A 23,485-nucleotide genomic window follows, 5' to 3' on the forward strand; every position below is an offset into this window, starting at 1 on the left:
CTGACCCGGAAGCGCTCGGGCCCGGTAGGGCCACTTCCTGCCGCGGCCCCGCCCCGCCCTGCTTCCGGCGCGGCTCCGCGGGCTCGGCAACCTCGGCGCAGTGAGCGCGGGCTGCCAACCAGGGCCAGGGGGCGGTGGCGGCTTCTGTCCGGCCCGGTTCCCGCTGCTCCCGGCCCCCGCTCCGGGCCTGCCGCCGGCGCTGCTATGGGCAAGAAGCACAAGAAGCACAAGGCCGAGTGGCGCTCGTCCTACGAGGGTGAGGCGGCGGCGCTTTGTGACGCGCGGCGGGCGGGGTCCCGGGCTCGGGGGAGGAGTTCCGGGCACGCGGACTGGGGTCCTGGGCACCGGGCGAGGTCCCGGCCACCGGGGAGGGGTTCCGGGCACGCGGGAGGTGGTCCTGAGATTTCGGGCAGGGAACCGGGCACGCGCGAGGGGTCCTGGTAGAGGGTTCTGGGCTCGAGGCTGCAAGCCCACTCACCCCGGTCCTGGAGACCAGGGAAGCGTCTGTGCTGGCTTTTGTGTGGAGCTAAGGGAGAAGCTAGGCTGCCCTTTCTCCCGCCTTTCCCTCCCTCTCCCTTACTCCCGCAGCAGCTCCGTGGGTGTCAGCGGGCAGCACGGGCGCCTGCAGGAAGTCAGGCGAGGGTGAACCGAAGTGCTGGGGGTTTCTAGGAGGGAGATCGGGCTCCGGGGTTCCAGTTCCCTCTTAATCCATCTTCTTGAACGAGTGATGTGAACATCCCACAGGGCCTCCTCTGGTGAGGACACCGTGACTTGAAAGGGACCTGAAGCTCCCTGTGGAGGGGAAGGGAGAACAAGGAGGCAGTGACATGCCGCCACTGTGGTCTTCCCTTCCGTCTTTCCTGGTGGTTGGCAGCCCCGCTGTGCTCCTCAGGGCGGCCTTTACCTCTTAGCACCTTCATGTCTCACCTGGCTGCGTGGCGTTTGCACCTGAGCACGCGGGTGGAACTCGGTCTGTGTCTGTGCAGATTATGCCGACAAGCCCCTGGAGAAGCCCCTGAAGCTAGTCCTCAAAGTCGGAGGAAGTGAAGTGACGGAACTCTCAGGGTCCGGCCACGACTCCAGTTACTATGATGACAGGTCAGACCATGAGCGAGAGAGGCACAAAGAAAAGAAAAAGAAGAAGAAGAAGAAATCCGAGAAGGAGAAACATCTGGACGATGAGGAAAGGAGGAAGCGAAAGGTAAAGGAGCAGCGGCAGCGGCGTTGGCCCGGACGCCCCCCACGAGGACCCCATGGGGAGCCGGGTCGCAGGACCCAGGCAGAGTGCGCCTGCGTGGCTGGAGGAGGGGAGGGGTGTTCCGTTGGTAGCAAAACGCAAACCGCTGAGGCCAGCAGACTCAGTTCCAGGATCCTGGGTGTGCTGTTCCTCAGCGGACCCTGCGAGGGTCTCCGTGAGGAGGGAGCCCGGCTTGAGGAGGGTCTCGGAGGGGGTTTCCCTTAGCTCTGTCCCTCCCCTGAGAACTGCGAGGGGATTGGGCAGACGTGTCTGGATCCCACCTACTCGTGCCCTTCTCACTCCCTTGACTCTGCCGCCCAGGAAGAGAAGAAGCGGAAGCGAGAGAGGGAGCACTGTGACACGGAGGGAGAGGCTGACGACTTTGATCCTGGGAAGAAGGTGGAGGTGGAGCCGCCCCCAGATCGGCCAGTCCGAGCGTGCCGGACACAGCCAGGCAAGGGTGGACTTTTAGAGACTCTCCTGGTATTCACAGCTCGTCGTTGTAAATGAGGGTCGGCACCGTGTCCTCTTGCTTTGGGGAGAAGCATGGGAGGGAGGAGAGCTGGTATTTCCAGGGCCTCATCCCGGGTGTCCTCTGGATCTGAGGTTTCCTCCAGTGTCTCTGAATGTCTAGAGCAAGGCTTGGCCAGTTACCACTGGTGCCGTTAAGGTTTGTCTTGTAACTTACTGTTACCTAAGGATGGTTTATATGTTTTTCAAGGGTTCGTTAAAAAAAAAAAGGCATATCTGCAGAGAGCAATCATATGTGACCCACAAAGCCTGGACTATTTTTTGTCTGGCCCTTATGTAAAAAGTTTGCCAGCCCTGGGTCTATAAGTTTGGTTTTGTCTGCACTTAGCACCCAAAGAGAACAGCATCAGAAGAGTAGCCCCACATGGGTCAGACTGGTGAGAGAGATGCATGTCAGTGAAAACGCAGGTAATTCCTCTTGGGAAGAGGGGACCTGAAACCCCAAATGATGGGTCTGAAGTTGCTGAAAGTGACCATAGGCTGAGACAAAGGAAGCTGAAGGCCTTCAGTAGAATTTCTGTCATGGGCACCGTCTGCCAAGGATGGCTTTGGGCTGGAATTTCCAGCTGACAAGGACTTGCCCTCTGGGTTCTCCTTGTCCCCAGCCTTCCTGTGCACAACTCACAGTGATGAGGCGTTTGTACTTGAGACAAGGGGTGTCTCTTCCCGGCACCTCTCAGCATCTAGTGGTTCCTGGATTATAGGGAAACTTAGACAGCTGGGCTTTGGGACATGGGACATCAGGGAGTGAGGAGGCTAGTGCTGCAATCATTCAGGCCATCAGAAACCATCTGAGCCCTGCTGACTCCACTGAAGGAAAGTTCTGGAAAGCTAGTGGTCTTCTGAGCTTCTGTGGTCATTTGGCTCTTCAGGCACTTTCTTTTTTTAATTTATTTTTGAAACATGGTCTTGCTGTGTCCCCTAGGCTGGAGTGCAGTGTCGTGATTCACTCCTGGGCTCAGATAACCCTGGGCTCAAGCGATCCTCCCACCTCAGCCTCTTGGGACTACAGGCATGCACCACCACACCAGCCATTTATTTATTTACTTTTTGTTGAATTTTAAGGGATCTCAAGTGAAATAATAATCGGTGAATATAGGATCAACCCTTATGTCCAGAGCCTTTGTTCTGTCCTTCATTCCTTGTCTAGAGTAGTGGTATGAGCCGAAAACATTGATAAGTGATCACCGCACATTGTTGATGTCAGGGCTACCGGTTATTATAAGGGGTTTTTATGACTTCTGCTGCGGGGAGGGGGGTGCCCTTTCCCACCCAGCTGAGCTCTGTGGGAGCCAAGGCTGAGTTGGGTGTATCTTTATATCCCTAGTTCTTGCTGGAGCTTAAAATGCTGTGAGACACCATACAGACAGATACTGTGAACTTGGAGCTCTCTAATGAAGGGATACCAAAGTCTTTGTATTCAATTTTTTTTTTTCCTTAAATTGTCAGCCGAAAATGAGAGCACACCTATTCAGCAACTCCTGGAACACTTCCTCCGCCAGCTCCAGAGGTAAACCTGGGCGTTTCTGAAGAGCATGTGTCTGGGGGTGTGTGGTGTCATCTTTTCTGAGGCCTTGTTCCCCACCCCAGCCCTGTCAGCTGTGAAACAGACCCTGCACCTTCTCTTGGTGACTCCCACTCCACTTCGGGGTGGGCAGGAGGAGCTCATGGACTCGGTAGTGGCTCACTCTGAAGTCAGAATAGGGTGAGGGAAGTCAAGGCTAGAGCTGGGACACTGAGCCGCCAGGATGCTTTGGGGGAAATTTTTATTATGTGTGAAATACCTATCACAATAAATTAAAAGACCCTGGTAATTTTTTTATTTTTAAGAAACAAAATTCGGTCACTTGTATCCAATTTTTGGATTGTAGAAGATTTTGTATCATTTAGAAATCTAGATTTTTCCACTTTAAGATATCTTTGCTTTCAGAAAGGATCCCCATGGATTTTTTGCTTTTCCTGTCACGGATGCAATTGCTCCCGGATATTCAATGATAATAAAACATCCCATGGATTTTGGCACCATGAAAGACAAAATTGTAGCTAATGAATACAAATCAGTTACGGAATTTAAGGTAAGTTACTTTCATTGCCCGAAGTAATTGTGGCATAGTTCTGTGTATTTATGTCTCGTGAAGACTTCATTCAACTTAGGTCATTTCTAGTTTTTGAGCTTTGACAGGTGTTTCTGTGTTTGGGTGTTATTTACAGACACAGCATTAAGGAAATGATTGGTCATAAACATTTTCTTTGTGCTTTGGTCTAGAAACTAGGCCAGGTTGCATGCTGTTTCTTTTCTATGTTACTGCACTGGCGTAAATAGGACATGTTTCAAGCAATGAGGTGTCCGGTGTGGCACGGTTTGAGACTACACATTTTTTAAAACATGCTTATTTTTAATTCTTGATTTTGTCTTATACTAATTGAGCAGGTAGTCTTTTTAGCATGGTAAGTTTTTTTGTCTCCTGAGTACTTTGCTCTTAACTCTGTTTCTTGCTACTGGCTATGAGAATCAGCAACTGCGCATTGTTTTTGCAACCCAGGGGAAGAAAGTAAAATAGATGCTTGATAAATTGGCATTAGTGTAGTTTAGAAAGGCATTAGGTTTCTCTCTTAGGTTCCATTCCGCTTGGGAAAGCTTGACTTTTCTATTTTCATTTATTTTACATTTACTGAAGGGTTTTGCTGACTCCCAGAAACACAACAGAACAGACTTAAAGGAGAGTGGGAGAAAAGGAAACTTGATGAGAGGATCAGGCAGCGCCTGAGGGCGGATGTTCAGAGCACTCCATGCGCTAAAGCCCTCGGTATTCCCTGCTCTGGGCCCCAGTCTGGCCATTCCTAGCAACAAAGTGAGAAGGGGAGCAGCACTCACTCCATGGAGTGTCCGCAGTAGAGTCTTGCGGTGGGCTCCCTGGCCTCAGGCCAGGCCCTGGGGCCGCTGGCTCCAGAACTGGGGCTTGGGGAGGGTCCAGATGGCACATTCTCAGTTAGGGAGGCCGGCCTCTAGGGCCATGCTCCAGCCTGACGTTGGTACTCACCTGTGAGAGGCCTGTGCTGAGGAAACTGATTATGATAATAAAATACTGATGTTTCCATATTTTTACCATAAATTACGAAATAAGGCTCTCCTTTTGAGGGGCAAAGTCTTTTTCTGATAGTTTGAGGGAACTATTTGGTGACAGAATTTTAAATTCTATTCTGTGGAGAAATTCTAGAGATAGAGGATATCACTGTGCCCCGTGCTTGCCTTTATCCCTCGACTTTGACTTGAAAGAATCAGATTGTTGCTTCTTGTTCCTATTTCTGTTCTGGAGAAATGCAGGAAGCGCAGTAAATGCTCCTTTTTCCTCGCACGGCGTTTGTATGTGATGCTTAGAAGTTACAGGCTTGGCCAACTCTTCATTGTAACATTTTTCATGCAAGACCGACGTGCAACTAAGAAAATTTCTCTGAGTTCTTAAACATTATTTTTAGAACAGAGAGCCCAGTTGAATTGTTTCCTACTCAATTGTAGCTTTTTCCTTTTGGTCTCTTGACAGTCATCTAGGGCTTTACTGTTGTCTGTGGCATTTCAAACTTGGTAAGTCTTTCCTGTGTTCTTTTCAGGCAGATTTCAAACTGATGTGTGATAATGCAATGACATACAATAGGCCAGATACCGTGTACTACAAGTTGGCGAAGAAGATACTTCACGCAGGCTTTAAGATGATGAGCAAAGTAAGAAACTCAGTGGCAGCAGCGAGCTATGGAAAGCAGGGGCTCTGCCCCCCGTCGCTTGTGCCCGAGGGGAGCCTCACAGTGAACACATGCTCCATCCACCCGTCACCCTCATGGTGTTGCCCCCTTTGCTTTAGGGTAGATGTCCCCGGCCGCCCTCTCTGCTCATGACCTAGTTGTGACGTCTCATTTAGGGTTGGTGGAAAGTTCCGCATCTCTTGTTCTTAAGCCTGGGTGTCAGTCTTGCTGGATGGCAGCCAGCATTGCGGGCTTGTTTTGCGTGGCTACCTCACTGAATCCAGATGGGACATCCTTGTCTTCCTTGGCCATCCTGAGTGGCTTCCCAGATCTGTGCCGTGAGCCAGGCTGCATGCGTCCCACGTAGGTGAAGGTAAAGGGGAGGTGCGGTGCCTGCCGCACTCTGGCAGTGGGTCCAGCCCCCGCAACCACCTCCCTCTGCTCCGCGTCGAAAGTTAGCTCTTAGGCCAGGTGAGGCTGTGACCATCCCCATCCCATCCCATCGTCACGGCGCCCTGGCTGTGAGGGAGAGGTAAATCCCTGCTGCTCTGTCCTTTCTGATTCTAGGAGCGGCTGTTAGCTTTGAAGCGCAGCATGTCGTTTATGCAGGACATGGATTTTTCTCAGCAGGCAGCTCTTCTGGGCAATGAGGATACAGCTGTTGAGGAACCTGTCCCTGAAGTTGTACCCGTACAAGTAGAAACTGCCAAGAAATCCAAAAAGCCGAGTAGAGAAGTGATCAGGTAAAGGCTGTGTGGAAACCACGTTTGCTTTTGGAGTTGAGCACCACAACCAGGAAAGCAGGTGCTTTGTTGGGGAGAGAGAGTGAGTGGGAGAACGGATGTCATGTCACTTAGACATCCTTGGAGGGGCTTATTCTAGCAGGAGGAGTGTGGTCAGACGGCCCCTCCTGCCCACCAGCCACATGCACTCTGACCCAGGTGTGGTACCCTGGCCCGTCCTCTCACCGCTGCCCCTGTCTGCTACTGACTGGTGGTCTCTTTCTCCACACGCCGTTTGTTAAGATCATCGGCCCCTCCCTCTCCTGCACACCACCAGCTGGCAGCCAAGGCTCTGCCCTTGTCCCAGACTGTGCCGCACAAGCAGGCCCACTTTGGGCAGCCAGCATTGGCAGGGGGCTTCTTTCTTGCCACGGGGCAGACGCCCACCCTAGAACCGCTCACTTCCGTGTCTGTGTGGATGCTGGAGTGGAGCAGGTGAGGACTGCAGGCCGCAGCTCCCTGTAGCTCTGCTCCCTCCCACAGGGAGCAGCTGACTTGAGTGGTCCATCAGGGAACCTTCTTCCTTTTTCTCTAAACCCCACAGTGGTTTTCATGGGGCCTCTCTGTCTCACAGTGGCTGAGCATTGAGATCTGTCAAAGTCTGTCGCATGTCATTCCTGTAGATGCTCCTCCACCTGCCTGAGGTGGCCGCCTGATAGGACCAAAGAAAGCTAGAGTATCTCCAGGGTCCTTAGAGGCTCCGAGAGCACTTACCATAGCCTGCAGTGGGCAGAGGCGCCTGGCACAGAGCCTGCTTCGTCACATGTCACTTGCTGAATGCAGGCCTCAGGGAGTGCGGTCTCGGGACATCCGCCCTCATGGCCGTGTGCCTGACAGCGCTGTGGCTCGCTGACTTCCCAGTGTCCTGAGAGGACGGTGGCCTGTTGCCAGCCTGGGACAGATCAGGTGTGAAGGATGGTTTCTATTGAAGCGTACTGCTTTTGTGCCGTCTTGTGGAAAGTCAGGGACCGTCTGGAGTTGGTGCTGAATGTCCTTGAGGCCATTCTGATGGTCATGGCCCTCCGTTGTTTGTTTCCTTCTGACAGTGTATGTGGGACTCGCGTGGATTTAACAGGTGGGGCAGCAGCAGTGCTGGGCTCGGTGCTTCTGCTCTGAGCAGCTCCCTCCAACAGTCAAAAGGGAGAGCTGTCTTGAGACCAGCCCCTCAGGTCCTGCAGCCTTGGCTGAGGAGACGGAGGGTGCTCTGCGGCCAGAGCGTGTTGCCTGGCAACGGCTAACAGTCTCCTCAGGTGGTCTCCCCACGTGCAGTGTGTTTCCCACCCTGCTGCCATGCGAACACTCGCTGCGTGGTTGGCTGGTGGCTGTGTCCGACCTCAGCCCCCAACTCGAGTGCGCTGCTGGCCTTCAGGGTTAGGGATTCGTGGCCGCCCTTTGCCGCCTCGTGGTGGCTGAGCATTGAGGGGGAATTGAAGCTGGTGTCGGCCAGCATGCTTGGCCGTGGGGGGTCGTGTGCTGGCGGACCCGCCCCAGGTTGAGTTTGGGTATTTCTGGTGCTGTGGCCCCACCCTTGCCTGTGGCATCCAGGCCGGTTAGATGGATCCCCAGCTGTCAGTCTGCAGTCGGCAGAGCGTGCCGAGCTCCGGCCCTTCCCTTCACCTGGTGTCGCAGAGTGTGCGTCGGCGATGGGCTCACGCAGCTGCCTGAGTGGAGCCCTCCCGCGGAGCTCATGGGACTCTGACTCCTGTGTCGGGTTGCCAGGTTGGCGCTGTAGGTCAGGCAAGGCCAGGGCCGCTGTCATGGGCAGGGCTTGCCCTCGGTCTGCACCTGTCCCTAGGCCATTCAGACCCACACCCAGGCAAGTGCCCAGGGTGGAAAGGAGCCTACTCGCTTGCTTCTAGAACCTTCCACACTCCTTGGGTGCTGCAGCCTGCGCCCCTCAGCTGTTTGAGAACTGCTTCAGGTGGAACCTGGGGCCACTTGCTGACGTCCTTGTGTGGCCACAGCAGAGGGGGCTGCTGTCCACCCAGCCCAGCAGCATCAGACTTCAGGCGAGCGGCCCCGCCCATTCTGCAGGCCTTGCTGTGAGCCCTGCGTAGTCACTTAGTCACGTGCGCTTTTCCAGTCGCTTTTCTGATGAGGGCTTTAAGGACTAACCAGTGCGTGCATCTGTTATTTTGTTGCTTTTGTTGTTAAAGTGACTGCACTTTAACTGAGTTTTCACCGCGTTGGAAAACAGGGAGTCTGTGTAGTTGGCTTACACTTACTCTGTATTTTAATACAAGTGTCTTATTTTGTTGCTTGGTTAGGGTGAAAGGGATGCTTTGAGACCTGAAAGGAGATAGGTACGCTCTGCCAGCTCTGTGTCTGAGGGCAGGGTCACAGAGGCTGGGTTAGGTGCCAGTGCGTGGGGCGCAGGTGCGCAGTGGGGCGCTGCCTCCAGGTGACTTGGTTGTCCCCACCTCACAGCTGCATGTTTGAGCCTGAAGGGAACGCCTGCAGCTTGACGGACAGTACCGCAGAGGAGCACGTGCTGGCGCTGGTGGAGCACGCGGCTGACGAGGCTCGGGACAGGATCAACCGGTTCCTCCCAGGCGGCAAGGTAGTGCTCTCTGGCCACCGAGAGAGGGTGCTGCGTGGCCCCTGACTCTCCGTGTGCCTCTCCCTCTGGGTTGGTGCTGTGTGATCCAGCACAGCCACCGGGATCCAGAGGTCAGCGTGGGGCCCCGACGGGAGGCCTGGGTCAGACACACGCAAGGCTGGTCTCTTCAGTCGGGGTCCGGGTGCCTCTGGCAGGGCCGCCGCTGGTGTTTCACGCATCATGGAGGCCTCGTGGTCACTGACCTCATTTCCTTGATGGAGGCCCTGCTGCAGGCTCATCCTTTCTCTTGGAGTGAATGCTGACTTCTATGTCTCTGTCACTGGGTGTTGACGTGAGTCACCGCCTCATGTTATTCCAGCGGGGACTGGTGTTGGATCCACAGATGGTCCATGATAGGCCACCGACCCTGTTCCCGTGGCTCCTGCCACAGATGGTCTGTGTGGTGGTGGAGCCCACTCAGCTGACTGCACTCTCCTTTCTGGCAGGAGACGTTCTAGACCCAGTGTCTCCAATGGAAACAGCACAGGCTGTCTGCAGTCTCAGGCTTCCTACTAGCCCTGATAAGAGAAGTAGAACAATGCAGGTGACATTAATCCCGGCAGGTTTTATTTCACCTCTATATCCAACGTTTTGTTTCAACATGTAGTCCGTAGAAAACGTTAACTTGAACTATGGTTTTTTTTCATAGTGAGTCTTCAAAATGCACATAGGATGGGATGTAAAGAATGCTGAAGTGGGGGCATTTCAGAGGCGTCTGCTTCTGTTTGCCTGCACCTGCTGGGAAGTTGCAGTGGTCTGCGTGGCTCGTTTGCTGGGAGGTTGTGGTCTGCGTGGCTCGCGTGTTGGGAGGTTGTGGTCTGTGTGGCTCATGTGTCAGGAGGTTGTGGTATGCGTGGCTCGTGTGTCGGGAGGTTGCAGTCTGCGTGGCTCGTGTGTTGGGAAGTTATGGTTTGTGTGGCTCATGTTGGGAAATTGTTTGCATGGCTTGCCTGTTGGAGATTGTGGTCTGCGTGGCTTGCACTGTAGTTCTTTTGGACAGCCTTGTTCTGCACTCTGTGCTTCAGCCCTGGAATTGCCACATTCTCCAAGGAGCCCTGGTTTCTTTACTAGAGAGCCTTGTTTAGAAGCCAAGACCTGGGTGCTGGGTGAAGCCCTCTCTGCAGATAGAGCTGGGAAATGCCTGTGCACGTGTCTGCACCACATATGTGAACACTGTGCAGACGGATTCTGTTGGCACCTGTGTTTACATGTGTTGAAAACTTTTTACAGTGAAACTTCCAGTTCCATCCTGCACTGTGGGTCCACCCCACTTCTTCCCTTTCAGTTTTGTATCTGTACCCTGAGGACCTGACTCCCTAATCTGTGTATCAAATCTGTGTCCCATTGTACCTGATCTTCCACCTCTCCCCCAGGGCCCTGGCCACCCTGTGGGCTCTGATACTTTGCCTGGATCGGCGGTGGAAAGCTGCCCCCACACAAACATCTGGCTCCTTTCAGGCCAGGTGGCTGCCCTGCCCACAGCATGGACATGACCCTTGCACTGGAGCCCAGCCAACCCCTGCGTGACAGCTGTCTTCCCCCTTGACCCCCACATCTGCACACACCAGTGCCTCCTCTGCCTGGATCCTCCTGATGGCCTGTACACAGACCTAGGGTTGGGGGTGGCGGGTTTTTAAATGAAAACCAGTACCGCACATGCTTGAGAGCCGGAGCTGCCTGCCGTCAGGGCAGTGCCATGCTGACCTGCCGACCATTCCATTTGTCAAGGCTCCTGAACAATTTTAAATGCTTGTGGGTGAAGGTTTTTGTTTCAGCTGTTCCCCCTTTAGCAGGGCCATGGGGAGCCTAAGAGTTCTCCTCGTGCCTGTGTGTACTCTGCTGTTGCCGGTGAGTCAAATTCCAGGGAATACCGTGTGGGGCCCTCTGGTGTTTGTTCTTGGACACACTTGGTTTTACCCCCATTAAGCCCTGCTTGCTGGCCTTCGTTTCATTTGAGCTGCGCTGCCCCTGAGGGACAGACGCTCAGGCAGTGCTTCCTTCCAGATGGGCTATCTGAAGAGGAACGGGGACGGGAGCCTGCTCTACAGCGTGGTCAACACGGCCGAGCCGGACGCTGATGGTGGGTGCCTGCTCGGGGCTGGCTTTCTGCTGTCTGTACACTGTTTTTCGGGCCTCCATTCATGTTCTGTGATGAAAAGCCGAGCCATTGGCCAGGGGGCAGCATGAGAAGCTGCCCGGCTTCCCGTCCCTGCGCACACCCCGATGTGACACGTTCTCCGAGTAGAGGCGTGGACGGCCGTCTCGCAGGGCTGGGGTGCTGGTCAGACCTCGGTCAGGGCTCCTTGGGAGCAGGGGGACTCGAGCCTCATTCCTGAAAAGCTGGCGAGAGGCCTTTAAGGCCGAACCTCACTAGCATCAGGAAGGGTTCACACCCCGAGCTTTGTCTTCATTAAAGACCAGAGTGCCGGCCCACCTTGCTGCTTGAATCTGGAAAGCAGTCTTAGGAAAAAAGAGCTGTTAGATGATTATGTCCAGGACAGTGTTGAAGGATGGCGCGCACTAGGCCTGTCCAGCCCGTCAGGGGCGCTTTCTTGGCCTGGAAGTAATGAAGAGGCTTGTCCTTTGAATAAAAGTGTGACGCACTTGAGTTTGAAACCACGCACAGGCTCACACGAGGAACACGCAGCCCGGCAAGGGTTGCCTTTAGATTTTCCGCTTCCCTCACTCTCACCCGCATGCCTGCTGGTGGGTCTTTCACCCACTCCAACATGCCAGTGTGTGAAGAATATAAACTGGCTGATCTATTTAATCTCCAGCTTATTTTCATAAAGAGGATAGACTGTTGATCCATATTTAGCTTAAGAGAGTGTTGAGACCGAGGTACCGGTTGGGAACTGAGGAACTCCTGCTCTGATGCCAGGAGTGGTGTGTGGATGGTGACTTGAGCGTGGCAGACGTGCTGTCAGATTCATGCGTTCCGGTTGCACACGCCACCATTTCGCTGTTAGAGCACATAGGACAAGATTTCTTCTTGGAGTTGTTGAGTGATCTATTTGAAAATGTTCTCAAAGTATTGCTGGTGTGGTGGCCTAAGATGCAATATTTTTTATTGTGTTGACTTTGGGGTGATAAATGAAATTGAAATGCAGTTAGTTTTGAGAATGGTAGTTGGCTTTTGCAAATTCATTTTCAGGTGATCATTCTAAAATCCCTCCACTCCCACCAATCAAATCCACTGTGATGTGGAAGAAAGGGCTCGTGGCACTGCACGGGGCACCGCGTTGGGGTCACGCCTGCCGCTCACGGCCCGCCATGTCCGTGTTGCAGAGGAGGAGACCCACCCGGTGGACTTGAGCTCGCTCTCCAGTAAGCTGCTCCCAGGCTTCACCACGCTGGGCTTCAAAGATGAGAGAAGAAACAAAGGTAAATCCATAGTCCTGTCCCAGGAGCCGGCTGGAGCAGGGGTTTAGGGGAGTGATGGCAAATACTGCTGATTCCTGCTTCAGGGTTTCCTCACTTGCCTGGATTCCTATTTTCACATGGGTAGGATTGAGATCAGTTACAGTGACAGGAACAAAACTTGTGTTGGATGGTTTGCTGGGGACACACACAGCGGGCACCTTGGTTGCATCACTGGACTTCGCCTTGGTCAGTGCTGTGCCGTCCTTGTGTTTCTGTCCCTGTCACGTTTACTGAACATCCTTTCGGGGATCAGAATGTGTGGCCCCTGGGCCTCGGGTCTGGCCTGTGTGTTCTGTTCTCTATCTGCACGGCTGTCTCCTGGCTGCGCTGCTGCTGGGACCTCCCGTACGGCCCCACCCTCCACGTCTCTGCCTCTGCTGGGTCCCTTCTGTGCAGACAGCTGCGCGGACCCTGTTCCTGCCGGCCCTTTCTCCTTCAGCCACTCACACCATCTGCTAATGGGACAGCTCCCTCTTCCCTCCAAACCATGGCCTTGGCCCGAGAGCTTCCTTGTTTCTGGAATGTTCTTTCCTCCAGCTCCAGGTGCTGGAATTCTGCCTGGTCTGGGTCTCCTGTTAAAGGAGCCGGTCCCTCCACAGGGAAGGATCCTCTCGCCTTGACCACTTGCGTTCCTCAGCCCCTGCTCCCCGCTTGCCTTTGGGGTTCTTGTGGTTGTTGATACTTTTTTCGTTGTGTTCGACACACTCCTCGTTCTCATCCTCTAACACAGTTGTCAACCGCAGCACTTCTGTCCCTGGGGACGTTTGGCAGCGTCCGGAGACGTGTTGATGGTCCCAGTGGGGTGGGGCGTGCTGCTGGCATCTGGTGGGGAGACGCCAGGGGTGCTGCTTCACGCCCTGTGGGACTCCGCACAGCACACCTGGCGCGTGTGCCCCGCAGAGAGAGCTGGCCCTGGGCAGGCGTGCTCCCTGCGGTGTGTGTTGGTTGGGATCCTCCACACTGACGGACGGTGCCCTCCGCCCACGTCTCCACGCAGCTCTTTTACTTGTGGAGCTCACCTCTTTGCAGAGAGCTCATTTCCCTGCGGTCTTTGGCCTGCAGAAGTAAAACGAGGGTGAATTACACCCCTGCTGGTTACTAACACATGGAAAACTTACACTCAGGAGCGAGAATTTTGTGGAGAGCAAGTGAGGCGAGACTGGGGTGCTGACTGCCAGCCAGGCGGTCCCTCAGCCCCTGCAGAAGCAGGATGGGGCCTGCACACCGAGTCCTTCCAGTGAGCCCAGTGATGCTGTCTTTCTCCTCTTCCTCCCAGTCACCTTTCTCTCCAGTGCCACTACTGCGCTTTCGATGCAGAATAATTCAGTATTTGGTGACTTGAAGTCGGACGAGATGGAGCTGCTGTATTCAGCCTACGGAGATGAGACAGGCGTGCAGTGTGCACTGAGGCAAGTGTCGGCCCCGGGGAGCCCTTGGCTGCCGTGCGGCTTGAGCTGCATCCTGGTGTGGGACCCAGAGCCCCACATGTGTGCGGGTGGGGGAAGAGCCATCCCGCGGCCGTCCAGATGGCAGCTCAGGTCTTCCTGTTGCTTTCCGTCACCCACCCAGGTCTGCCACAGGCCAGTCCTGAAATTTGGGTAACTCAGAATTGCAAGAAGGCGGTGATCAGGACGTAGCTTGTGAAGGGGTTGGGGGTGTATTCAGCGCACTGGATGGTTTTGAATTGTGTTTCTTAAGTGACTGTGCCAGCTCAGGCTGTAGTGACAAAGTGCCAAAGACTGGGGTCACAGTCCTGGGGGCTGCTGTCTACCATGAAGGTGTGGGCAGGACTGGTTCCTCCTGAGCCCTCTCTCCTGGGCCTATAGGTGTTGTCTTCTCCCTGTGCCTTCCCAGAGCCGTCCTGTGTCCTCAGCTCTCCTGGAGACCCAACCGTTGTGCAAGGACCCTGGTCACATTGGATCAGGGCCACCCTAATGGCCTCATGTCACTGCAGTTACCTCTGAAGGCCATAAAGGCCTCAAGTATAGTCACATTTGGAGGCACTGGGGTCAGGATTTCAACTTGCAAACTTTAAGTGGGAGACATAGTTCAGGCCGTGGCAGACTAAAGTATAATAACAAAAATCACAAATGTAGTAGCTGCTTTTCCATAGAATGTTGTCATGTGTATTTTTTGTTTTCTGTGGCAAAATAAATGTGGGTCACTCTTGTAAAATTTTGGCAGTTTGTTATAGGGAAAGCAACTTAATTTTGCTAGCCTCTAAGAAATGGAATCTTGACATCAGGTCTTCATTTTATTCCAACAAGAACGCAGAATACATTTGAAAAATAAATAATCCAGTTAGCGCTTCATAAAATAAGTGAAAACCTGACCCCGATATTTGTGTCAAAAAAGGAAGTAAACGTGGAAAATGAAGAGGAAATTCTAGTAGGAGACGATGGCGTCATAACTCAGAAATTAAAGAGTTGGTCGCCGCCTGCCCTTCCGCCAGCCCTCACCTCACCCCTGCTGTGGGGCCTCTGCCCAGCCTGGGCCAAGGCCGCAGCTCCCCTGGTGCCATCCTGTCCGTAGTTGGCTCCCCTGTCCGCAGATCCTGGCTCTTTCAGGACATCAGTCATCTGTTGTCCATGTGGTGCGTCATCAGCGGACTGTGTGCACCCCCCGCCTTCCCCGGCTGTGTGCTCCCCCTGCCTTCCCCGGCTGTGCGCTCTCCCCGCCTTCCCCGGCTGTGCGCACCCCCCGCCTTCCCCGGCTTTGTGCTCCTAGAACGCGTCAGGTTCCATGTTCTGTGAAGAAAGATCATTCTGACCCCCCTGCCTTGCGGCTGCAGGGAAAACACTCAGAAGCACATCTTCTAGGGCCTGGTGTGGGCTGTGTGGTCCCTCGCCAGCCTCGGTGCACAGACACCCAGATCCTCTGCCCCCGAGCGCTTTTCCCGAGCACACTGCGAGTGCTGAGCTTGGCCTGGCCTGGGCTGTGGGTGTTTTAACAAAGACGTGGAGTCTGCTTGTTGCCTCCTGTGACCGTGGTTCAGCTTCTGACTGGCAGCCGTCCCTGTTCCTCTCTGCGAAGGTCTTTGGAGTCTGGGGAGCCCTTCTGAGGCCCTTGCTTGTTGCTTTGATTCTAAGACTACGCATTTTTGTTCCTGGCCTACTTTTTAAATTGTGTTATATTTTACTTTTTAAGCTGTTTCATTTATATGGCCAAGAGTCAGGATGATGCTAAAAGGAGAGCCTTGGAAGTCTCGGCCCACCCCTGCCCCATGCGCCCCTTCCTCCCCGGCAGACGCTGCCCGCCACCGTGCTTCCGTCCACACCCACTTGTGTATTTAAACGCATAACTAGTGGAAAGATAGGAGTGTGCTTTTACAAATGATAGCACAGCACGCGTGTTTCTAGGCTGTGTGTGTGTGTATTCATGCTGTTCTCCCCCTCCCCCCCCCGAGATCTTTTTAACCTTTTTGGGTCATGGACCACTTTGAAAATCTAATGAGAACTATCAGCCACTCCCCCAAAAATACCCACTCTGGGAGGGTCACAAGGGACTGAGGAGCTCCGCTGGCACGGCAGGCTTCTGTGATCAGGGCTGCCGCGAGGGCCAGGCAGCAAGGGCTTGGCGTGGAGCACACAGCCTGCCTTTCAGCATGCTTCTCCTGTGGCCCCTCTAGCCTGCAGGAGTTTGTGAAGGATGCTGGGAGCTACAGCAAGAAAGTGGTGGATGACCTCCTGGACCAGATCACAGGTGGAGACCACTCCAGGACGCTCTTCCAGCTGAAGCAGGTGGGCTGCACTCGCACTGGGGAGGGGCAGGTGCCCTTGGGGTGCTGCTGGTGGGAAGAGCTTGCGGTCTGACCAGGCTCTCAGGGATGAGGAGCTGTCGCAGGGACTCTGCTGCCGGCTCCTCGTCAGGATCTGCGCGCTGCTCTGCACGGGCGGGCGTCCGTCCTTCAGAGACCAGCTCCTTGTCAGCAACTGTGTGCTGCTCTGCATGGGCGGGCGTGCCCCAGAGACCGTGACTGTGTGCTCACCACTCCCAGTGCACTTCGTAACTCTCTATTCCCATCTTCATCTCTCATCTCTGTCACTTTCCTTCATCTTGAAGAATTTAAAAGAATACTTCATGTAGTTCAGGCTTACTGACAGTGAACCCTCAGCATTGGCTTGTCTGAGAGTCTTTATTTCATCTTCACTTTCCCTGGGTGTGGAGTTTTAGATGATCTTTTTTCCTGTCTACTGTAAAATACATTTGACTTGCATCTTTGCTATAAAAAAGCATCTGAAGTCATTCTTATCTTTGTTTTCCACATGTGATGTGTCTTTTTGGCAAACTGCAGCTCATAGGCCAGATCTGACCTGCAGTCTGCTTTTGTACAGGCCACAAACCAAGAATGTCTTTTGCATCTTTAAAAGGCTGTTTAAAGAAAAGAAAAGGAAGAAGATGCTGCAGGCAGCGTGCCCCTCGCAGAGCCTCGGCTACTCCCTCCTGGGCCCTAGGCAGGACGGGGTGCTGGCCGGTTCTCTAGGAGCTTTTAAACCTTTATCTTTCTTTATCAGTGATTTTTAGCATTGTATTTTCCAGGTTCTTTGTGTTCGACTTAGCATTTGTTGTTTCTTGGATCTGTCTGTAGTTTTCATCATATTTGGAGGATTTTTAGCCATTACTCAAATGTCATTTTCCACCACTGCCTCTTCCTCCTCCTGCTGGACTGTGGCACGCTGAGGACAGCTCGTGTTATCTCACATGGCACAGACACTGCTGCTGCACCAGGCAGGTGCAGATTAGTTGCTGATGCTGTGGGCTAAGTTCACTAACGTGTTCTCTGGCCACACCTGAACCTGTTATCCCAGTTCAGTTTTCAGTGGTGATGCTGCCCCTCGCTGCTCACCGCTGGGGCTCTGTTTGCTGCTTTTGTGTATCTTCTCTTCTCTCGTGTTATGTGTATGTTTTCCCTTACATCCTTGAGCAATGTTCATCATATTAATTGCAGATGCTTTTGAAGTCCTCAGTCACTGACTCTGTCACCTCTGCCGTTTCTGGTTCTGTTTCTCTTTGCCACTTTGCTGCACTTGGAGCTGTGGGCCTTTGTGCATGCGCCTGGTGGACAGTCCAGACCCTCGCTGTCTGATAAAAAAGCACTGTTCCCATGGCCGATGGGAAATTGGAATGTGGCCAGTCTGAATTTAGATGTGATGTGTGAGCTACAAACTAGATCTTAAAAAACTAATACAGAAAGAAACGTAAAAATATGAGTAACGATTTCTTACGGCCTACATGTTGGAATAAACACATTTTCAATAAATTTGTCTAAGTAAAATGCATTAGTTAATTGAATGTTAAGAGTAATTTTAATGTGGCAGCTAGAATTTTAAGAGCTGGGTACAGTGGCGTGCACCTGTGATCAGCTCCTCAGGAGGCTGAGGTGGGAGGATCACTTGAGGCCGGGAGGTGGAGGCACCTCTGCACTCCAGGCAATAGAGCAAGACCCTGTCTCAAAAAAAAAAGGTAAAGAAAGCATTGAGAATGAGGTGTGTGCTCGCGTTATGTCTGCTGGGCAAGGCTGATCTGGGTTCTTGCCCTCTTCCAGAGAATATTGAGGATCATTTTGGCAGTTGTTACTTGTGGATGTCCTGATCATGCCGGGCTTGTCTGGGGTGGGTCCAGGGCAGCCTTATTCTAGGGTTTGTGTGGCCTTAATACTCAGGAGTGGCCCTTTGGAGAGCTCTTGGGCCCTGACTTTTCAGCGTAGTCTCTGCTGTGGGTGGAGTTCGGATGAGTCTCTGTCCCGTGCAGGCTCTGAGAACGTTTGGCTCGTGGCTCCCGAGGAGTGGTCAGTCCCTTGACCGCACGGTTTCATCTGTGCTTGTTACAGGTGAGCTGGGGTCCACATGCCTGGTGCAGGAATTCCAGGCACCCACGCCAAGGTTTTGTTGTGGTAGAAAGGAGACGTGTATTTGCAGGGCGCCAAGCAAGGAGGGCCAGGAAGCTCGTGGGTAAATCCACCGCTGCAGGACTCGAGCTGGTCTCAGACACCTGGCCACGTTCCAGGTGGAACCCACCAGGCCCTTTTTACCCTAAGCTGCCCACAGGATCTAGGCACATCTTTTTTCTTTTGTTTGAAGCCACCCGAGGCTGCTGAAACAGCGTCGGCGTCCTCTCTCTGTCCTCTCCGTCTCACCCCGTGCAGTGCTCTCCCTGGCACACGGGCCTGGCGCTGAGGAGTGGGCTGGCTGTGGTTGGGTCAGTGGCTGGTGATGAAGAAGCCTTGCAGGACCCCCAGCCTGAATCCATGACGATGGCGTGACTGGGGAGCAGAATTGGCAGAAGTGCACCAGCCGTTTTTACGTGTGTGTAATGTCAGTGAATTGTCCGTTTCTATACAGTCGCTCTGGAAAAACTAGTTTCTCTCCTCATTTACTTTGCAGAGAAGAAACGTTCCCATGAAACCTCCAGATGAAGCCAAGGTGAGTTTTTGAACATGGAAGGGCAAGCCTAACGTTAGGATTCTTGTAGGGAAAGTTGTGTCCAGCCTTTGAGGTGGGAAGGACTGTGTGTACGATGGCCTTTAGAAACGGAGTCCGTTTCTGATCAGTGAGATCAGGTGTTTCTCCTGCTCTTTTCATGACTTGAGGTGAGTGGTGTGAAGCGCAGTACGTTCTTCCAAATTCAGAAATGGTGGTTTCAGAGCGGTTGGCCCCGCTGGGTGCTGTCCTCATGGGACACCTTTGCAAGGGGTGGGCAGGATGGGCCTGCTCGGGACCTGCTTGGTGAGTAGCAGGTGTTGTCCCAAGCACAGTGGGCTCTGGGGCCAGTGTTAGCAGGGCAGTGCTGTGAGCCCAGACTGCTGCGCCTGCCGATTGGCAGGCGTATGTCTCTGGGAGTCAGCAGGCATGGGCTTTGGTCTGAGGTCCCTGGAAACCTGGAGAGACCCCTTACCATCTGTCCGAGGGCAGAGGCCGGGCTGCCGGGAGCTGATGAGAGAGTGTGTGTTAGCGTGGCTGTAGTCTAGCCCTGAGGACACGCCTTGCTGGGAAAGGAAAGGGAACGTGGTGTGCTCTGTGAAGCGCCTGAAAAATAGTGCCTTAAATTCCGTGTGTCTTCCTGTTGCATAATGTCCCTCCCCAATTTCTTGAGCCCCAAAAAGTTAGTAAAGGATTATTAGTTCGCATTGTTGGTCTGAGTAGTTTTTCCTTTGATGTGGATTTGCGTCATGAGCTCAATCCTGACAGTCCCTTGAACAGCAGCTGCAGTGAACATTGTTGTTCTTGTCACTTACTGAGGGGTGGATTCACGTTTAGCAAATAGAGTGATTTCAGTAGCGAGTATTAACTAACATTTCGTTTTTCGTTTTATGTTTCATTTGCACCTGATGCGTGTCTGTCCCCACAGGTTGGGGATGCCCTAGGAGACAGCAGTGGCTCTGTTCTGGATTTCATGTCGATGAAGTCGTATCCCGACGTCTCTGTGGATATCTCCATGCTCAGCTCTCTGGGTGAGTTGTAGCAGGGGCTTTCCCACGGGACCTGGTGAAAGTGTGAGAGAGAAAGAAAACACTTGGCCTCCACCTCTTCTCCCTTCCTGACTAGACAGGATGCAAGGAAAATGTTTTGTTACAGTGTTTGGTGGTTGTCCAGGTGTTTGGCCCATAGCTCCTAAAACCTTTGGAATCTCCTGAGTGTTAAGTGTCTTTTTTAAGCTGATGAGTAGTGTTGCAGCCCCTGGGTAACCTCAGGATGGGGTCTGGCCGATCCCCAGTGGCTGTGGATTTCATCAGTGTTGCCTACCACCTCCATGAAATCCCAAAAGCTGGGGTTCCCTTGGGAGCCTCCTCAGTGCTGGATGCCTGGAGGCCCTGGGAAGACGGCAGCCCCTTCCCACGGGTCCCCCTTTGCATTGCTCCCACCTGAGGCTGATGCGTATCCTGGGTGCCACCCCGCATAATAAGCCGAGTGTTTCAACAGAAGAGTCAAATTCTGCAGAATATTTAGAGAGATTATTTCTGAGTGAAATATGAAGACCGTGGCTGTGACATGGTCCCAGGAAGTCTCAAGAACACTTGCCCAGGAGGGCTGGGCTGCAGCTTGTTTTGATGTGTTTTAGGGAGACAGAGGACATCGGTCAGTACACGTCAGGTGTTACATTGGTTCGTTTTGGAAAGGTGGGACAACTTGAAGTGAGGAACTTTGGGTCATCGGTGGATTCAGAGATTTCCTCATTGGCATTTGGCTGAAAGGGTTAAGCTCTGAAGAGCTGAAGTCAGAAAGAAATGTGCGTGCTTAAGATAAGGGTTTGTAGAAGCCAAGGTTCTTGTCACACAGATGAAGCCTTCAGGTAGCAGGCTTCAAAAAGAATAGAGTAGATGGCAAATGTCGCTTATCAGGCCCTGAAAGGTACCAGATTCTTAGTTAAATCTCTCCTGGGTCAGGAAGAGACTTGGAAGGGGAAGGAGATTCTCTACAGAATGTAGATTTTCCCCATAAGAGACAGCTTTGCAGGGCCATTTCAAACTACGTCAAAGACATATATTTTGAGTTACAATACTCAGTTTCTTTCAGGGCCTGCCATCTAGCACGTGATGCTGTACTGGAGTTGGATCGGAATGTGGTGTCTTATTACCACAGAGTCTGCTTTGTCAGCCTTAAGATTTCTGTTTTCATGTTAATGCTGGTCAGCTGTGCCTGAATTCCAAAAGGGGAATAATGAGGCAGGTCCAATCCCGCTTCACATCATGGCCTGAACTCATGTTCCGGGTTGACTTTGGAGTGCCCGTAGCCTAGAGTGGGAGTCCGTTCAGTCCGTGGGGCTTAGCATTTTATTTTTCGTTTACAGATGTTTCCCTGACTTCTGTGAGTCACTCTAGCAAATTCATAGATCAAGTAAGGAAGTTGTGGTCTGTCTGGCTCGTGTTGGGAACTGGTTAGTCGGTTTGCGTGGATTGTAGCCTGGGGCTTTCGGTTGGCATCAGCCGGTGGGGCAGTCCTGGAGACTGAGCCCTCACCTGGAAGGCTGCCTGTGCAGCGCCTCCCAGCTGTTCTGACCTCCAGCGGCATTTGTGGAGCCTGGATCCATGGGTGCCTGTGGGGACATTCCACCTGTCTCCACTGGCTCTGTTCAGGCACTTATGGCCATGATTTATTATAGGGGATGGGCGCCAACAGCAGCAGAGGGGCAAGAGCGTGGGTGACGTCCAAGAGAATCCAGCGTGAGGCCCAGATCCGCTCCCAGCAGAGGCACATGGGACGTGTGAGCTGTGAGAACACATGTGAAATGCCCACCAGGGAAGCTCATCAGAGGCTTAGTGCCCAGGGTCACTGGGGTCTGGTCACAGGGCACCCCCTTGCCAGGCAGGTACCAAAATCCAGACCCCAGAGGGAAGGTGAGCTTTAGCATAAACCGCTCTGTTCCTGTCGTTGGAGCTGTGAACAATCCCTAGCACGGGGGGGGGGACCCCAGACGCCAGCCATGACTGGCCTCGCCTTCCAGGGGACCCTGGCATCAGGCTGCTGTGACAGCACTTTTCTGCACAGCGGCTATTTTTCTCAGCACTTTTAAGATTTTGACCTTATTACTACTTTTCAGCAGCTCGGTGCTGAAGTGCTGTGGTGTGTTAGTCTGTCCTCACACTGTTGTAAAGAACCACCTGAGACTGGTCATTGGTGAAGAAAAGAGGTTTTAAGTTCCTCAGGCTGGCTGGGAGGCCTGGCTGGGAGGCATCAGGAAACTTACAATCATGGCGGAAGATGAAGGAGAAGCATGCGTGTCTTCACATGGCAGAGCAGGAGAGAGCGCAAAGGGGGAAGTGCTTTAAACAACCAGATCTCATGAGAAGTCACTCACTATCGTGAGAACGGAGAACAGCAAGGGGTAAATCCATCGCCATGATCCTTCCACCAGGACCCTCCCCTAACATTGGGAATTACAATTCAACATGAGATGTGGGCGGGAATACAGAGCCAAACTAGATCACTCTGCCCCTGACTCTTCTCAAATCTCTTGTGCTTCTGACATTGCAAAACACAGTCATGCCTTCCCAACGGTGCCCCAAAGTCTTAACTCATTCCAGCATTAACTCAGAAGTCCAGAGTCTAAAGTCTTATCTGACACAAGGCAAGTTCCTTCTGCCTGTGTGCCTGTAAAATCAAAACCAAGTTAGTTAATTCCAAGATACAAATCGGGTACAGACATTGGGCTCCTCCTGCTCTGTGGCTATCTCTGCCCAGAGCTGCCCTGCTTCTCCTCCTCCGCACAGGCCTCAACTCCCTCCCCCAGCCTCCCATTCCCCGCGGAACGCCCACTCCCCAGGCCACACAGGGCTGGTTCCCCCGAGGCACCTGGCTCCCGGTGATGGGGCTCCGGCCCTGGCCCAGCCTGCGCACTTGGGGCCTGACAGCCGTTCCCCGATTCATCCATCCAGGAACAAGAAAACCAAACACTGCATTTCCTGCAATAAGTGTGTGTCCGGCTTCGACCACCACTGCAAGTGGATCAACAACTGCGTGGGAAGCCGTAATTACTGGTGAGGGGCACAGCGGGGATGGCCGGCGCGGGCCAGGCTTGGGGGAATTCGGAAGGGAGGGGTCTGTGGGCAGGGGTCCTTGTGGTGAAAGGTGGAGGGTCGTCTTGGGGCCGCGTCCCTGTCCTGATGTGGTGACGCTTGGTGCGTGCGTGCCCCGGCCTCCTGTCTGGCTCTGGGGCTGTGGTGCGACCGTCCCTGGACAAGGTCATCTGCACAGAGCAAGTCCCTGGAGGCCCAGCGTGGGCATTTGCTGGGCTGCCCTGGCTGAGGCCTCCTGACCGCGCTGTCCTGGGCCGGGCTGCCTCCTCTCCACCCGGGCTGAGGCTCATCAGCGCAGGGGTGGGGCCACGGAAGGGCAGTGGGCACCCAGCGGGGACTGACGAGAGGTGTGTCCCCTGAGTGCGGTGGAGGCACAAGGATGGGAGGTGTTTCCCCTGAGTGCGGTGGAGGATCCGGGGACTCTCAAGGCCCGGTGTTCTGAGCCCCGGCTGTTAGCAGCCCTGAGTTGTGAAGATCACCAGGGAAAAGAACCACATCTGCCCCCAGCTACTCTGTGCTGACCTGAAAGAGGCCTTGGTGTGGGTGGGAGTGGGGACCAACGTCATCTGGTGTCACAGGACGTGCCGTGGGGTCCCTGCCCTGCCTCCCTGCCATCCCGCCTTGAGCACTGTGTGTGTCCAGAGTGGCTGAGCAGCCCGGCA

At 53.6% G+C, this 23,485-nt stretch overlaps 1 protein-coding gene across 8 annotated transcripts; it reads left to right on the forward strand.

Annotated features, from left to right (window-relative positions):
* Window positions 1-22,445, forward strand: BRD9 (bromodomain containing 9). 8 transcript variants are annotated; one of them, XM_031666059.1, is made up of 15 exons: window positions 1-256; window positions 987-1,201; window positions 1,559-1,691; window positions 3,218-3,278; window positions 3,699-3,843; window positions 5,378-5,488; window positions 6,074-6,249; window positions 8,716-8,848; window positions 10,892-10,967; window positions 12,176-12,271; window positions 13,587-13,719; window positions 15,939-16,050; window positions 18,694-18,732; window positions 19,658-19,760; window positions 21,848-22,445. In XM_031666059.1, the coding sequence occupies exons 1-15, from the start codon at window positions 205-207 to the stop codon at window positions 21,859-21,861; spliced, it is 1,599 nt and encodes a 532-aa protein (XP_031521919.1). In that variant the 5' UTR covers window positions 1-204; the 3' UTR covers window positions 21,862-22,445. The 8 variants fall into 8 exon arrangements, with proteins under 8 accessions (XP_031521919.1, XP_031521922.1, XP_031521921.1 ...); XM_031666062.1 differs by lacking the exon at window positions 21,848-22,445 and adding an exon at window positions 21,410-21,835 and having other exon boundaries at window positions 6,137-6,249; XM_031666061.1 differs by lacking the exon at window positions 21,848-22,445 and adding an exon at window positions 21,410-21,834 and having other exon boundaries at window positions 6,134-6,249.
* Window positions 22,446-23,485: the final 1,040 nt, after the last annotated feature.

The sequence above is a fragment of the Papio anubis genome, chromosome 5, assembly GCF_008728515.1.
Source record: "Papio anubis isolate 15944 chromosome 5, Panubis1.0, whole genome shotgun sequence".
Taxonomy (NCBI): domain Eukaryota; kingdom Metazoa; phylum Chordata; class Mammalia; order Primates; family Cercopithecidae; genus Papio; species Papio anubis.